Source organism: Babylonia areolata, chromosome 13 (genome assembly GCF_041734735.1).
Source record: "Babylonia areolata isolate BAREFJ2019XMU chromosome 13, ASM4173473v1, whole genome shotgun sequence".
In the NCBI taxonomy this organism is placed as follows: Eukaryota; Metazoa; Mollusca; class Gastropoda; order Neogastropoda; family Buccinidae; genus Babylonia; species Babylonia areolata.
Genome location: NC_134888.1, coordinates 3,285,200 through 3,299,702, shown reverse-complemented (window position 1 = coordinate 3,299,702; position 14,503 = coordinate 3,285,200). Strand labels below are relative to the sequence as shown.

The window sequence follows — 14,503 nt, the reverse complement described above, 5'->3', positions numbered from 1 at the left end:
ACATATCAGTCCAAATGTACTCAAAGCTTTAAACTCGGGGACAAAAAGAAAAAACAAACAAGAAACAGTGAAGTATGTCACCAGTAATACCAGTTCTGTTGATATCCTGATCTCAGAAGGTTTTCCCCCTCTGACAGATCTGGAGTTCTCTCCACAGCACATCCACTGACCATTTTTTACAGGCCAAAGATTTTCTTGTACAAAAAAGATACAGGAAAATTTAGGTTTTAAACTGTGATAGCTTTTTCTGCAGCTTTAGTTTACAAAATTACTTGGGAAGGGAGGGAACTCTTTTGTGTGTCGAACTCAACGTTTAAAAAAAAAATATATATATATATATATATGTGTGTGTGTATAAATAAGTAAATAAAAAGTGGGTGAGAAAGAAGGAGAAAGAAAGCAGAATAAAATAAAAGATAAAAAGGGGGGCGACAAGGACGAAGGAGGAAGCGAAGCAGAATGAACATCCTTCACGCAGTGAGCAAGCAGCAGGAGGTGTCACCTAAGCTGAAGAAGCTGAAGGCCTCCTGCAGGGAGGATGGTGAGGTGCTGGTGCAGCTGGAGAAAGACGAGCTGAAGAAACGTCTGTCCCCGCTGCAGTACCGCGTCACGCAGGAGAAAGGAACGGAAAGGTAGTTCTGGATGTCAGGGTTTTGTTGTTGTTTTGTGTGTGTGTGTGTGTGTATTTTCTTTTCTTTCTGTATTTGTATTTTTTTCTGATGTTGTTGTTTGTTTTCAGTTTTGTGAAGTGGGAGTGCTGGCATTGTGGTCATACACCTGACTATAAAGCGAGCGTCCACGGGGTTGGAGTTCAGTTTAATTGGACCTTTTTTTTTTTTGGGGGGGGGGGGGGGGGGGGGGGTGAGGGGGGGGGGGGGGAGGTTGGGTTTCCATGATCTGTACAGTTTTTGTGGCATTCTTACAACCAGGTTCACCTGTCGCACTCCCAGCGACGGCAGTCTACAGTCTGTAGCAGAAAATAAAATCACACACCAGTACAGTTACACAATTCCATATAGTGCACACAGTGTATACATCACCCACATTGTGAGACTATCACATCTGCATGTAAACGATGTATACAAATCTGTGGTACACATACGTACACCACCAATACGACCATCAGTACTACAGACATATATCTGTAGTCAAACTTTTTTGAACAAAGCTTTTCTTAATGTGTATTGACTATCAAGGTAAAGTTAGATTACAAAGAAAACAGGTGTCTAAATTTTTGCGTAAATTTTGTCATATGTATTTTGTTGTTGCTTCCTGTTGTATGCAGCAACAAAGAGCAGATATATAAATTATACAAATTGGTAAATGAATAAAGAAAATAAAGGGAAAAAAAGGGCAAAGAAAGATGTGGGAAAGAGAAAGGTCTAAAGTAAAGAATTAACATTCATGGCTTAACTTTTTTTGTCACCCATGCAGTGCCTTTTCTGGAAAGTACGTCAACTCTAAGGACGAGGGAGTCTACAACTGTGTGGTGTGCGGCAACCCTCTCTTTTCCTCGGAAACCAAGTACGACTCCAAGTCTGGCTGGCCGGCCTTCCACGACGTCATTGACAAGGACAAGGTCATTCTCAGAGTTGACACTGCACACGGTAAGTTTCTGAGCGACACCGCACGGCGAGTTTCAGGGTTTCTGAGCGGCAGTGTACCCGTGGCAGCATGGTTTTTGTTGATGGTGTGTGCCTGTGTTTCTCTGCAGGCCAGGTGTGTGTGTGTGTGTATTTAACATGTCACCCAGTGCTGTTGTTTGAGGGACGTGGCGGCGGTCTCCACTCTGGGAGGGATGCTCACTCAGTCTGGCTCCGCGACTAAGCCATTATTGTCGTTAGTAGGGGGCTTAGTAGGTGGTGTCCTAAGTACGTTAAATCAGAACAGGCACCACTGAGCAGCACCGAAGTGACTCAGCAGCATTGCAGGATCACCTCTGGTGTGTGGCCTCCTGGCGACCTAACATCAGTGGTTCCCTGTGGACTGCCGACACTGGAACTGTGACGGATGAACCCGGGTGTGGCCGTGTATGAGGAAATCTAAATGAGCGGCGTGAGGGTAATGCCACTGAAATGGCGCAGATGATGGGGCAGCAAAAAAAAACAACCAAAAACAACCAAACATGTCACCCAGTGTATGTAAGCGGGTTCATGACCTTTGCTCTTTGGACCCTGATTTTCGGTTGTCAGGGGTGAGACGTTTTTGTCACGCTCTTTGGGCTGCCACTCTTGTGTTTGAATCTCGGGAACGGTGCCTGGTGGATAAAGAGTAGAGATTTTTCTCCTCTCCCAGGTCAGCATGTGTGCAGACCTGCTTGAGCCTGAACCTCCTTCATGTGTATACGCAAGCAGAAGATCAAATACGCACGTTAAAGATCCTGTAATCCATGTCAGCGTTCGGTGGGTTCTGGAAACAAGAACATACCCAGCATGCACATCCCCGAAAACGGAGTATGGCTGCCTACATGGTGGGGTGAAAAACAGTCATAACACTTAAAAGCCCACTCGTGTACATGATACGAGTGAAGGTGGGAGGTGCAGCCCACGAAAGAAGAAGAAGAAGAAGAAGAATCTATACATGCGTTGTTTGCATCTGTTCGTGGAAAGTTGCTGGCATGAGATTGTGTTGTGTTTGCTGTTCACAGCCAGGCAGAGGACACACTGTATCAGGTGATGAGTGGCTGTAGAGGCTGGCGGGGGTGTGGGGGGGAGGGGTGGGCAGGGGGGTGGGGGTGGGGGGGGGGAGATGGGGAGCAGGCCCGATTCACCTATTCTCGTTTTGCCTAATCTCTGATCATGCCCCCCCCACCACCCTCCCCCTCAGTGGTCTCTTGGGAGTTCGACTTTGTCCTGTTTCAACTACCTGCCATTCATGTATTGCCTGTTCAGCGTCTGTCAGTCTGTCTGTCTGTCTGTCTGATTGTCTATCTCTGTCTCTTTGTCTCTCTCTGTGCCTCTCTCTCTCTCTCTCTCACATGTGCGTGAGCACAACTCACACACACACACACACACACACACACACACACACACACACACAACACACACACAACACACACACACACACACACACACACACACACACACACACACACACAACACACACACACACAATACACACACACACACAAACACACACACACACACAACACACACACACACACACACACACAATACACACACACACACACACACACACACACACACACACACACACATAGCAACTGGGAATAGGCGAATCAGGATCACCAGTTTAGAGATAGGCGAATCGGGAATAGGCAAAATGAGAATAGGCTAAATCAAGAATCAGTGAATCGGGGGGGGGGGGGGGGGAGGAGGAATAGGCAAATCAAAATGATGACACCTGGTGGGACGAAAGGAAAGGAAAGCCCCCTCTTGTGACTACTGTACGGTCCCTGTACGGTCTGTCCTCCCACAAGATTTTATCCTCAGTGCTGTAGTCATTTCACCTACAGTTGAGGCTTTATGCTTTGGGAAGGGAGGGAAGAACGAGGGAGGTGGGGGCAGGGGTGGTTGCACTTTTTTTTTTTTTGAAGACCTGTAGTTGCTTGCAGGTAATGGTGGAAGTTAATCAAGTAGTGAAATGCCAAACGCAGATGCTTGAAAAAAAGAGTGCTTGGATAGTTCTGTTAACTGTGTGCAGTGGTGCCAGAGGGAAACATTTTGCAGTTTCTTCTGTTCGCTTTCAGAAGGGAAAGATACCCAAACGCAAATGCTTGAAAAAGAGTGCTTGGATAAGTTCTGTTAACTGTGTGCAGTGGTGCCAGAGGGAAACAGTTTGCAGTTTCTTCTGTTCGCTTTCAGAAGGAAGGAAAAGATACCCAACAGACGCTGAAAATAATTCACAGCTCTGCTTTGATATTTTAATCGTAGCACTTGTAGAGCACTACAGAAGTAGTAGTAATAGGGACTTGCTGTGTTAGTTGAGGCTACTTTGCCTTTCAGTTTAACTCACTCGGGACGACAAGTTTTCTCCCTTGCTTTTCCCCACAGACGGCCCATTTGTAAGGGTATGGAAAAAAATTACAAAAAATACAAAATACAGAGTAAGAAAATGAAACTTTCAGAACTGGTTTATTACGTGTTGAGCTATTACATATTAAAAAAAAAAATCTAATTTTCATCTTATTTTTACAGTTATGCCATATGTAGAAAATACTGCCAATTTTTCACCCTGAATCACAATACCCATGCTCGCTTTCTGCATTAAATTCACTTCTTCATCATCCGCCTCTTCAATGTCCGACCCTTCAGTTTGTAGCATTTCAAGTACTTCGGCAACACTAAAACGTTGCCGTCGCTGCCTTGTTCACTCCACAACATTTTGAGAAGAGCACGCTTTGCTAATAGGCTGGTACGCGAGCAGATGACTGGTCAGTGATTTTGTCAGCATGTGTGCGAGACGGGCCACACATGGCAGGCTGGCCAATCATACCATTCGATTGTGGAGTGACCCAGAATAGCGCACTCTGCTTGGCTAATCACAAAGTCACGTGTACAGCGCGTGATGGATTTTTATATTTTGAAAATGCTGTTCCATTCCGTCGTCTGATTTTTTTTTTCTTAACCCAAACTTTGCTGTGTCATTTCTAACATTGTATCTTGAAGTTCGAACAAGAGCAGTAATGGTTTGGTTTTGTTTGTTTTATTTCTCTCTCTCTCTCTCTGTGTCTCTCTCTCTCTCTATAGATTTTTTTTCTTTTTTTAGATATATGTATGTGTGTATATATATATATATATTAAACAAGAAATTTAGGTTGTGTAATATATCTGTAAGGTGAACATCTAAATATATAATTAACTGTTGTCTAAACAAAGACTTGCATAGGTTTGACTTTTGGTTGATAGTGAAAAGTTGTGAAAAGTTAGTTTGCTTTGACAAGACTCTTTGTAAAGCACCTAGAGCAGATTTCTGGATAGTGTGCTATATAAGTATCCATTATTATTATTATTATTATTAAGACTCTTCATGGTCATGTTGGTCAAACATCTGTATACCTAACAGTAAACTTTGAATTATTGCACTTACTGTACCTGGAATGGTGCGGTTCTATTCAATGTTATTATATTTTCCGATGTTGGTTCAAGTCTCTGAATTAATGATTTTTAGCAGATCAGCATGGAAGATACTTTGATCAGGAAGTAATTTTGTTGTTTCAGTTGTTTGTGTGTGTGTGTGTGTGTGACTAAGAATTTGGGAAAATTTTATTTATTTATTTATTATTATTTTTAATGAATTTTTGATATTTTTTACTTTATTTTATTTATTTATTTATTTATTTATTTATTTTGTCTCAAGGCCAGTCTAAGCGCGTTGGGTTACGCTGCTGGTCAGGCATCTGCTTGGCAGATGTGGTGTAGCGTATATGGATTTGACCGAACGCAGTGACGCCTCCTTGAGCCACTGACACTGACACTGACACTGATACTGAGCAGGAGCAGGACAGGGGGCCGAAACCCCCGTTCCACTTCTGATGGGGCTTGGACCTGGGTCCTTCTAGTTTGGTAGTTAGCCATGGCAGCTGGTTTTTTGACTCACATGTGTAAACACAGTGAGTCTGTTTTAACCCGGTGTTTGGTTGTCTGTGTGTGTGTGTGTGTGTGTGTGTGTGTGTGTGTGTCTGTGTGTGTGTGTCCGTGGTAAACTTTAACATTGACATTTTCTCTGCAAATACTTTGTCATTTGACACCAAATTTGGCAATAAAAATAGGAAAAATTCAGTTCTTTCCAGTCATCTTGCTTAAAACAATATTGCACCTCTGGGATGGGCACAAAAAAATAAAAAAGAAGCCTAATTATAAACTTGCATTTACTGTTATATTTATATTTTTTGTATTCTCTAAACTTGGCACTTTGACCTCTTATTCTGACACAACAACAAGAGCAGTCATTATTATCATTTTTTGTTCAAACAGGAACTTCTTTTGCTAAGCATGGAATTTTTATTTATTTTGCAAACGTTTTGGTGCAGATAGTAAAAAAGGGAAATTACTCTGTAATTAATGCTAGGGGACTTAATTTATCACAAGTGAGTCTTGAAGGCCTTGCCTCTCTTGTTTTTATTCATTTTATTTCTGAGAGGAACGAAAGAAGGAATCCCAAGATGCCTGTGTGATGAGCTATAGATGCAAATGACCAATTATTGATGATGAAAACAGTTTTCCTGTCTGGCGGGTGGGGTGGGGGGGAAGCAACAATAAAAACTTGCTTCAGAAAGGAGACGGGCGCAATAGCCGAGTGGTTAAAGCGTTGGACTGTCAATCTGAGGGTCCCGGGTTCGAATCACGGTGACGGCGCCTGGTGGGTAAAGGGTGGAGATTTTTACGATCTCCCAGGTCAACATATGTCCAGACCTGCTTGTGCCTGAACCCCCTTCATGTATATATACAAGCAGAAGATCAAATACGCACGTTAAAGATCCTGTAATCCATGTCAGCGTTCGGTGGGTTATGGAAACAAGAACATACCCAGCATGCACCCCCCCGAAAACGGAGTATGGCTGCCTACATGGCGGGGTAAAAACGGTCATACACGTAAAAGCCCACTCGTGTGCATACGAGTGAACGCAGAAGAAGAAGAAGAAGAAGCTTCAGAAAGGTGCTTACCGGCATGGGACATTCAGCGTTGAAACTGGTATTTTGCTCTTTGTTGTCAGTTCTGAGGAAAGGTGGATTCAGACCTGTGTTTGGAACGGAATGGAATGCTAAAATCGGCGGGATTTGTTTCCCAAAGCATGCATGCAGAGTGATGGCCTAGAGGTAACGCGTCCACCTAGGAAGCGAGAGAATCTCCGCGGGCTGGTTCGAACCACGGCTCAGCCGCCGATATTTTCTCCCCCTCCACTAGACCTTGTTTGGTGGTCTGGACGCTAGTCATTCGGATGAGACGATAAACCGAGGTCCCATGTGCAGCATGCACTTAGCGCACGTAAAAGAACCCACGGCAACGAATGGGTTGTTCCTGGCAAAATTCTGTAGAAAATTCCTACTTCGATAGGAAAAACAAATCAAACTGCACGCAGGAAAAAATACAAAAAATGGGTGGCACTGTAGTGTAGCGATGCGCTGTCCCTGGGGAGAGTGGCCTGAATTTCACACAGAGAAATCTGTTGTGATAAAAAGAGATACAAATACAGATACAAACAAATAAACAACAGAAACTGTCCTAAGCACTCTGTGGTCATATATGATGTTTGATACGGAAGTGGTTTTTGCAAACAGAATTTTGTTCACTTCCTAGCTAACTGAAAATGTGCTTCCCACACACTTAACAAACCATATAGTGCATTGGTAGATTTTTTGAAAAATACGCTTTTATTTAATTTTTTTTCAGTTTTACCCTCACAAAACACACACACACACACACACACACACACACACACACACAACACACACACACACACACACACACACACACGAAAAAAAACAACAACAAAATACCAATATATGAAGTAAAAAAAAGAAAAAGAAAAAAACCAAAAAAAACCAACTAGCTTATATGTCCAAATTAACATTTTAAAGAACATAGTTTGTTTGCTCTGTCGGATGGAGACTACCGCTAACGACAAAAAGAACTGGCTGTTCCCAGGCATGCAGAGGATGGAACTCAAGTGCGGAGACTGCCGAGCGCACCTGGGCCACGTGTTTGACGACGGGCCCAAACCCACCGGCGTGCGCTACTGCGTCAACTCCTGCTCCCTGGACTTTAAGAAGCACACCACCGTATAGCGCTGAGCTGAGCGCACGACTTCTCTCGGCTTCTCCTGCTTCCTTTGGCGTCTTGCTCTTCGTGTTGCCTGCTTCTTTTTATGCAAGGGGGCCCTGTCAGGGTTTGGAACAAGAACCACTTGATGTGTAAGTCGGTGGGTGGTTTTTTTTGTTTTTTTGTTTTTTTGGTTTTTGGTTTTTCTTTTCCTTTCCCTTTACACGCAGCATTTTCTTTGGGATTTTTTTTTTCTTTTCCCTGAATGTAATTATGATGTTTTCTTTCTTTTTTGCAAACAGAAAGTTGAGGTGGGGGGCGGGAGGGGTGTGTGTGTGTGTGTGGGGAGAGGGGGGGCAGGGGGGTTGTGGTTATATGCTTTACTGTTCGAATCTTCCCTTTTCATTTGTTGTGTGTTGAACAAGTGTTGCGCTTTGAAGAATGAGTCCTGAATGCAAATAGAATGTCAACACACTTTTTGTATAGTGTTTTTTTTTGGGTTGTTTTTGTTTTTTTTTGGTTTTGTTTTTTAATCAAATTTTTGGTTGTACTGTATCAGATTATGTAATTTCATTTTGTTCGTAGCAGTGCTTTTGCCATAACTTTTTGTTGATCCATTGTGCCATCCATCGCTCGTTTGATCTGTTTGTCGTGTGTGTTATACGGCCCTGTATTTTCATTATCCTTTTCACTACACATACTTTACCGTGACCCACTAGTGCAGACTCCGGCAGGGGTCCGATTCCTGTCCTGTGCAAAAACTGCTATCTGCCTGTGCGGAGAAAACGAAAGTAGCTACGGCCGATAACCTCCCGGCATCATTTGATCCGTTTGTCGTGTGTTATACAGCCGTGTATTTTCATTATCCTTTATCACGCATGTCTGTGTTTTCATTATACTTTTATGATACATGACTGTGTTTACATTATCATTTATTATACAGGGCTGTGGTTTTTTTGGGTTTTTTTTAATCCTTTACGATTCATGTCTGTGTTTTCATTATCCTTTATTATACTTGCCTGTGTTTTCATTGACCTTTTATTATACACACCTGTGTTTTCATTTTCCTGTATTATATATACCCGTGTTTTCATGTTCCTGTATTACATATACCTGTGTTTTCATTTTCCTTTATTACACAGGCCTGTGTTTTCATTATTACTATATTACACGTGACTGTCTTTTCATTATCCTGACTAATACTTGCGTGTGTTATCATTGACCTGTATTATACATACCTGTGTTTTCATTTTCCTTCATTATACAGGCCTGCGTTTTCAGTATCGGTTTGTTCACAGATCTTCTTCCGTCTGTTTGTGATAAAAGTCACAGACAAGGAATAGAGAACCTTTGAGGAGATGATTTGCTTGTATTTGTTGTTGTTTTTTCTGTACTTCCACATCAGTTTTAAACTCACTGTATTATTACTGATTTAAAGCTGTGAGTAAAAAGTATACCTCAGAGCTTTTGATGGTAATCAGATTACAAGAATGTGTTGTTCTCCATCTTTATTTATTTATATATATTTTTTTATCTTTTTTTTTTTTTTTTTTTTTAATCAGACTAAGAGCTTCAAGAGATAATAAATTATGGTTGTAACAATAAAGTATCCAAATATAAACGATGGGAAGAATTGTGGCCATGTATTTTTTTTGCTGTTTTTACAAGTGGAAGTCTATGAGCGTGTGATTTTAATTGCTTATTTTTATAGAACAGATAAATGACCGAGCCTTTTCCAGAAACTAAAAAAAAATGGCTTTGAATATGATTGGTGCTGCACCTCCCCACACACATTGTATGGATTGTAAAGTGATGCTTTCCTCATAGATTGACTTGTGTACTGTAGAATGATGATAAACATTACTGACCAATCACAAATTGATGTCTGTTAAGTCCGTATGGACTTCCTGTGTTTACAGTAAGGGCTTCTGGGAAAATAATCGTCTTGGAGACTGGAAAAGGAATAAGGATAGTGAGGCCAAGATTGTCCCGAGCCGATGTTGAACTATTGAGTGTGAATAAGATGACATGTACCGCCAAGTTTTGTGTTTACAGATGTCACATGCACTCACATGCACACGCACACGCACATGCACACACACACGCACAAACACACACACACAATTATAAATATGTGTTATAATTTAGTTATGAAAAGCTTCTCTTGAGTCTCAGATATGTTTGTAAATGTTTCTTGCTGCATTGGTAGACCTGTATAAATGAAATGTAAAAAAAACAACAAAACAAACTTTTACAAAAACCTTAAATGATAAAAAGTAAACAGTATTCGTGCAACCCAGTCTTGTTTCGCTCTCTCATTTTTTTTCCATAAAAACTTCAACCCATATATATATATATCTATATTGATACGCTGTATTCATGGCTTGTGAGAATTTTGCTAATGATTGAAAGAAAAAGTGACAAAATGAAAATCTGCAACGAAACCCGCCAAATAAACAAGAAATGTTTGGAGCTTTCAGACACGGGGTTTATCCCAAGGCGATCCTATGTAAAGTCCCAGTTGAAATCAGTGCTGGGTCTAATGCATGTCTTTCAGTCTCTCACATGCGTGATGCGTATGTGTGTGTGTGTGTGTGTGTGTGTTTTTGTTAGATAACAAAGTGTTCCAGCGTGTTTGTAGTTTTGCTACAAAGTCAGTTTCTTGGGTGTTTTAAAAAAAAATTTTTTTCTTCTTCTTCTTTCTTTAAACCAGAAATAGCCTGTGTGTCTATTTGCTTGATTTTTTAAAATTCTTTCTTCACTGGCAAAATGTGAGTCAAGTCTATTCATGTTATATGAGCGGTACAGTTAGTGTTGTCGCACATTTGTGAGTCAGTTGTTTTTGTCGTACGTGTTGTCTTTGTCATTCTTGTTGTCATCTCATATTCATGTGAATTTTGGAGATAAAAGGTGTTTTGTTTTCTTCTTTTTATTTTTATTTTTTTACCCTCCTCTAATTTCTCCATATTTGATACAACAACACTGGCTTGCTTGTACCTGACGTGGAAAGTTTTTATGATCAGTTGTGTAGAAAACCCTTGAAGGGCCACCACTCTAATACTGCACATTCTAATCCGATTCTGCATTATTGCTACGCTCAGGCAAAGACAGACAGGCATGCCTACTGGTCATGTTCGTCTAGGTTTCCGGGGCCAGGAAGTGGCCAAAGGAAACAACTTTTCTTTGCAGTGGACAATCCTGTCCCGAGGCAAGCTCCCACAGAATTTCCATGCGTTCATTTTTCTGTGTTTATTGTTGACTCACTTGTGTAAACAAAGTGAGTCTATGTTTTAACCCAGGTGTTCGGTTGTCTGTGTGTGTGTGTGTGTGTGTGTCTGTGTGTCCGTGGTAAACTTTAACATTGACATTTTCTCTACAAATACTTTGTCAGCTGACACCAAATTTGGCATAAAAATAGGAAAAATTCAGTTCTTTCCAGTCATCTTGTTTAAAACAATATTGCACCTCTGGGATGGGCACCAAAAAAATAAAAAAAGAAGCCAAATTATATGCAAACTGTATTCACTGTTATATTTATATTTTTTGTATTCTCTAAACTTGGCACTTTGACCTCTTATTCTGACACAACAACAAGAGGAGTCATTAATATCATTTTTTTGTTCAAACAGGAACTTCTTTTGCTAAGCATGGAATTTTTATTTATTTTGCAAAAGTTTTGGTGCAGATAGTAAAAAAGGGAAATTACTCTGTAATTAATGCTAGGGGACTTGATTGATCACAAGTGAGTCTTGAAGGCCTTGCCTCTCTTGTTTAGGATCCCCAAGGGACCTATTTGGTGAACATGCAGTATGGCCGTTCCGTTTTCAAACATCAGGGACGCATGCGGAGTGATGGCCTAGAGGGTAACGTGTCCGCCCAGGAAGAGAGAGAGAATCTGAGCGTGCTGGTTCGTATCACGCCTCAGCTGCCAATATTTTCTCCCCCGTCCACTAGACCTTGAGTGGTGGTCTGGACGCTAGTCATTCGGATGAGACGATAAACTGAGGTCCTGTGTGCAGCTTGCACTTAGCGCATGTAAAAGAACCCATGGCAGCGGGGGGGGGGCAGGGGTGGGGGGGAAGGGTGGTGCTATAGTGTAGCGACATGCTCTCCCTGGTGAGAGCAGCCCAGATTTCACACAGAGAAATCTTCTGTTGTGATAAAAAGAGATACAAATACATATTTATGCGTCATCAGAAGTCCTCGTAACGCATTCAACCCTGGGGAGTGTGCAGCCTTGGTAGGTTCCTATGTCGTATCGATGCGGAAAACAACGCAGAAAATGTATACAGTCTTTCTTCCAAATTACACGTGGACGTATTTAGAAATACTGTAGGAGTTAGTTCCCTTCCCTTTTGGTTTATGCGTATGTAGGAACGTGAATTCTGTTTCCGTAAAACACTTTTTTTTAAGCCAGAACAGTGCTTGGGCTCGGGACACAATGAGTTAATGTTGACTCTTTCCTGGCAGTGGCTGTGTGTGAAAAATAATGCGTGCACAGCTGATCAGTGTAAATTGTGTGAACAGGATTTCTCTGTGTCATGTAAGTTAGTGTTTTTGGGGGTGGTTGAAGTGAACTGTGTCAAAGTGTCTGTAGCTTTACATCGAAATGGCCAGCATTTTCGGTTGTGAAAAAAAAAAAAAATCAGTTCAGGTTCACGCATATCCCGTGGTGCTGATGATGGTGTGACTGTGGGTGATGTATGTTGGGTGGGGGGGGGGGGGAATTTGGAGGGGGGGGGGGGGGTGGGGGTTGGGGAGGGGGGTTAAGGAGTGGTTCTTTTCTTTTCTTTTTAAAATTTTTTTTTTTTAGTATTTAAAAAAAAGAAAAAGAAAAAAAAGTGCATTTCCCCAAATCTTGACAGATTTTGAATGAATGAATGTCTGAATGGCTTCATCCCATTGCCAAGATTAGCACACATCATTATTACTGTCATTGCTTGGTGTTGTGTGTGTGTGTGTGTGGAATAACAAAAATTGTTTTCCTGGTTTTCCCTTTATATGTGTAATTTTTTTTTTTGGATATAAAAGGAAAGCGTGTATTGTAAATAAAGCGACCTCTTATCAGAAAAAATGAAGTAAAGATGATGTACGATTATTAGTGTTTTCCAGGTATTGTTTTTTTGTTGTTGTTTTTTTTAAGTACCAGGTAGGGAAAGAACTACGTGTGTTACTGAAGCTTTAATTGCGACAACACTACAACTGGATATTTACAATGAACTCTACCTCCTTAGTACAATGGGTGCCCATAATCGGTCAGCATAAATCGGAAGAAGAAAAAGGTTTACAATACCTTCGAGAACAAACAGAGGGATTGGAAAAGTTGTTTTGTGGTTTTTGAAACTTTTCCTCAGACTTGTTTGTTTTGCAACCAAAGATCATTCAGTTTGCTTATCTGTTATGTTTGATTTCTGCTCTTCCTAATTTGTCTCTTAATGTGGATGGGAAGTTGCGAATTATTTTTGTTCCCACCAATACACAGTACACAATACAATACACAATACACAAACTTTATTGTCTATACTTTGGTACAGAGATTTTCTTTTTGGCAGCAGCACATGTCCAACATAAGAAGAAAACAACAAACAAATAAAATGAATAGAAAATAAAAAGATAAATTAAATGGCACCAAATGGAAATAGCTATATACAAATATGCAGATTACTGAAATTTACGTGCCTCCCCATTTCAGTCAGCCAAACCGCATTGCACATCTACACACACACACACACACACACACACACACACCACGCGCACACACACGCACACATACACTCTCTCTCGTCCCCTCTCTCTCGTCCCCTCTCTCTCTGTCTCTCTCTTCACAAGAAATGCAACTACAAAGATCACCGTTCATTTAATAAGGACCATGGGCCTAATCAATTAATCATTCAGCGTTCTTGTTTGATGTGGCTGTGGTATTTTGTTGATGGATCAAAAAGCTGACTTCTCATTCAGTAGACTTATGTTTAATCAAGGTGGGTTTTTTTGGGGGTTTTTTTTTGGTTTTTTTACACTGTAATTTACAGCTTCATCATTTTGATCCATGTCATCTGTTGTTTTGAAAAAAAAAAAAATTGTAAAAAGATGGTGTTTGTTTTTTTGTTGTTGTATGGCATTCTACACCTGAACATATCTCACAGGTTGCTCTGTGTTTTTTGTGGAGCACAAAGGTTTTTTGTTGTTGTCTTTTTACAGTTGAAAGAACAGGCTCGGTTTTTTTTGTTTTTTTTTTGGGGGGGGGGGTTTGTTCCTCACCATGACAATCATATCTTCCAGGACTGAACTCTCTCCATACGAACGGCGAAAGAGACGACGTTAACAGCGTTTCACCCCAATAACCACCATCAAAATATTACCAGCGGAAGGCTCTTACACTAGTGTGCAGAGGTGAATGTTGACAAAGAATACCACAATTCTGACGACGGAAGCTAAAGGTTGGGTCATTGAGACACCCACTGGACATCCGAGGGGTCTGTGTAGAGGAGAAGAGAGGACTAGCCGTACTGAGTGAGTTAAACCAACAAAAAGATCGTACGGTTTTCTTATTGTGCACCATATCATGAAAAAGAACAAGAACACTCAAAACAGCTGACCTGGTGTGTGTTACGAAAACGCATAATATCATCAGAGTAACCAGCACAAAACGGTTTGACCAGACACGCATGCAAAAAAAAAAAAGGTTCAAGATTGCTGCATCATTTGTTGTTCAGGTTTTTTTGTGTGTGTGATATATATATATATATATTTTTTTTTAATGTGTTGCGTAACATTTTGAGTG

The 14,503-nt window shown here is 41.0% G+C and overlaps 1 protein-coding gene across 1 annotated transcript; it reads left to right on the top strand.

Moving 5' to 3' along the window:
- Positions 1–440: 440 nt before the first annotated feature.
- LOC143288789 (methionine-R-sulfoxide reductase B3, mitochondrial-like) lies at positions 441–7,786 on the top strand. Its single transcript, XM_076597422.1, has 3 exons — positions 441–632; positions 1,435–1,607; positions 7,609–7,786. Exons 1-3 carry the CDS (start codon positions 460–462, stop codon positions 7,746–7,748), a joined length of 486 nt encoding a protein of 161 aa, XP_076453537.1. The 5' UTR covers positions 441–459; the 3' UTR covers positions 7,749–7,786.
- Positions 7,787–14,503: the final 6,717 nt, after the last annotated feature.

What these genes read in the sequence shown, in the direction of transcription:
- LOC143288789 (XM_076597422.1), top strand. Translation starts at nt 460, where the DNA reads ATGAACATCCTTCACGCAGTGAGCAAGCAGCAGGAGGTGTCACCTAAG. An exon ending in CAGGAGAAAGGAACGGAAAG is followed by an intron (nt 633 to 1,434) that starts GTAGTTCTGGAT and finishes TCACCCATGCAG; the next exon opens with TGCCTTTTCTGGAAAGTACG. An exon ending in CAGAGTTGACACTGCACACG is followed by an intron (nt 1,608 to 7,608) that starts GTAAGTTTCTGA and finishes GGCTGTTCCCAG; the next exon opens with GCATGCAGAGGATGGAACTC.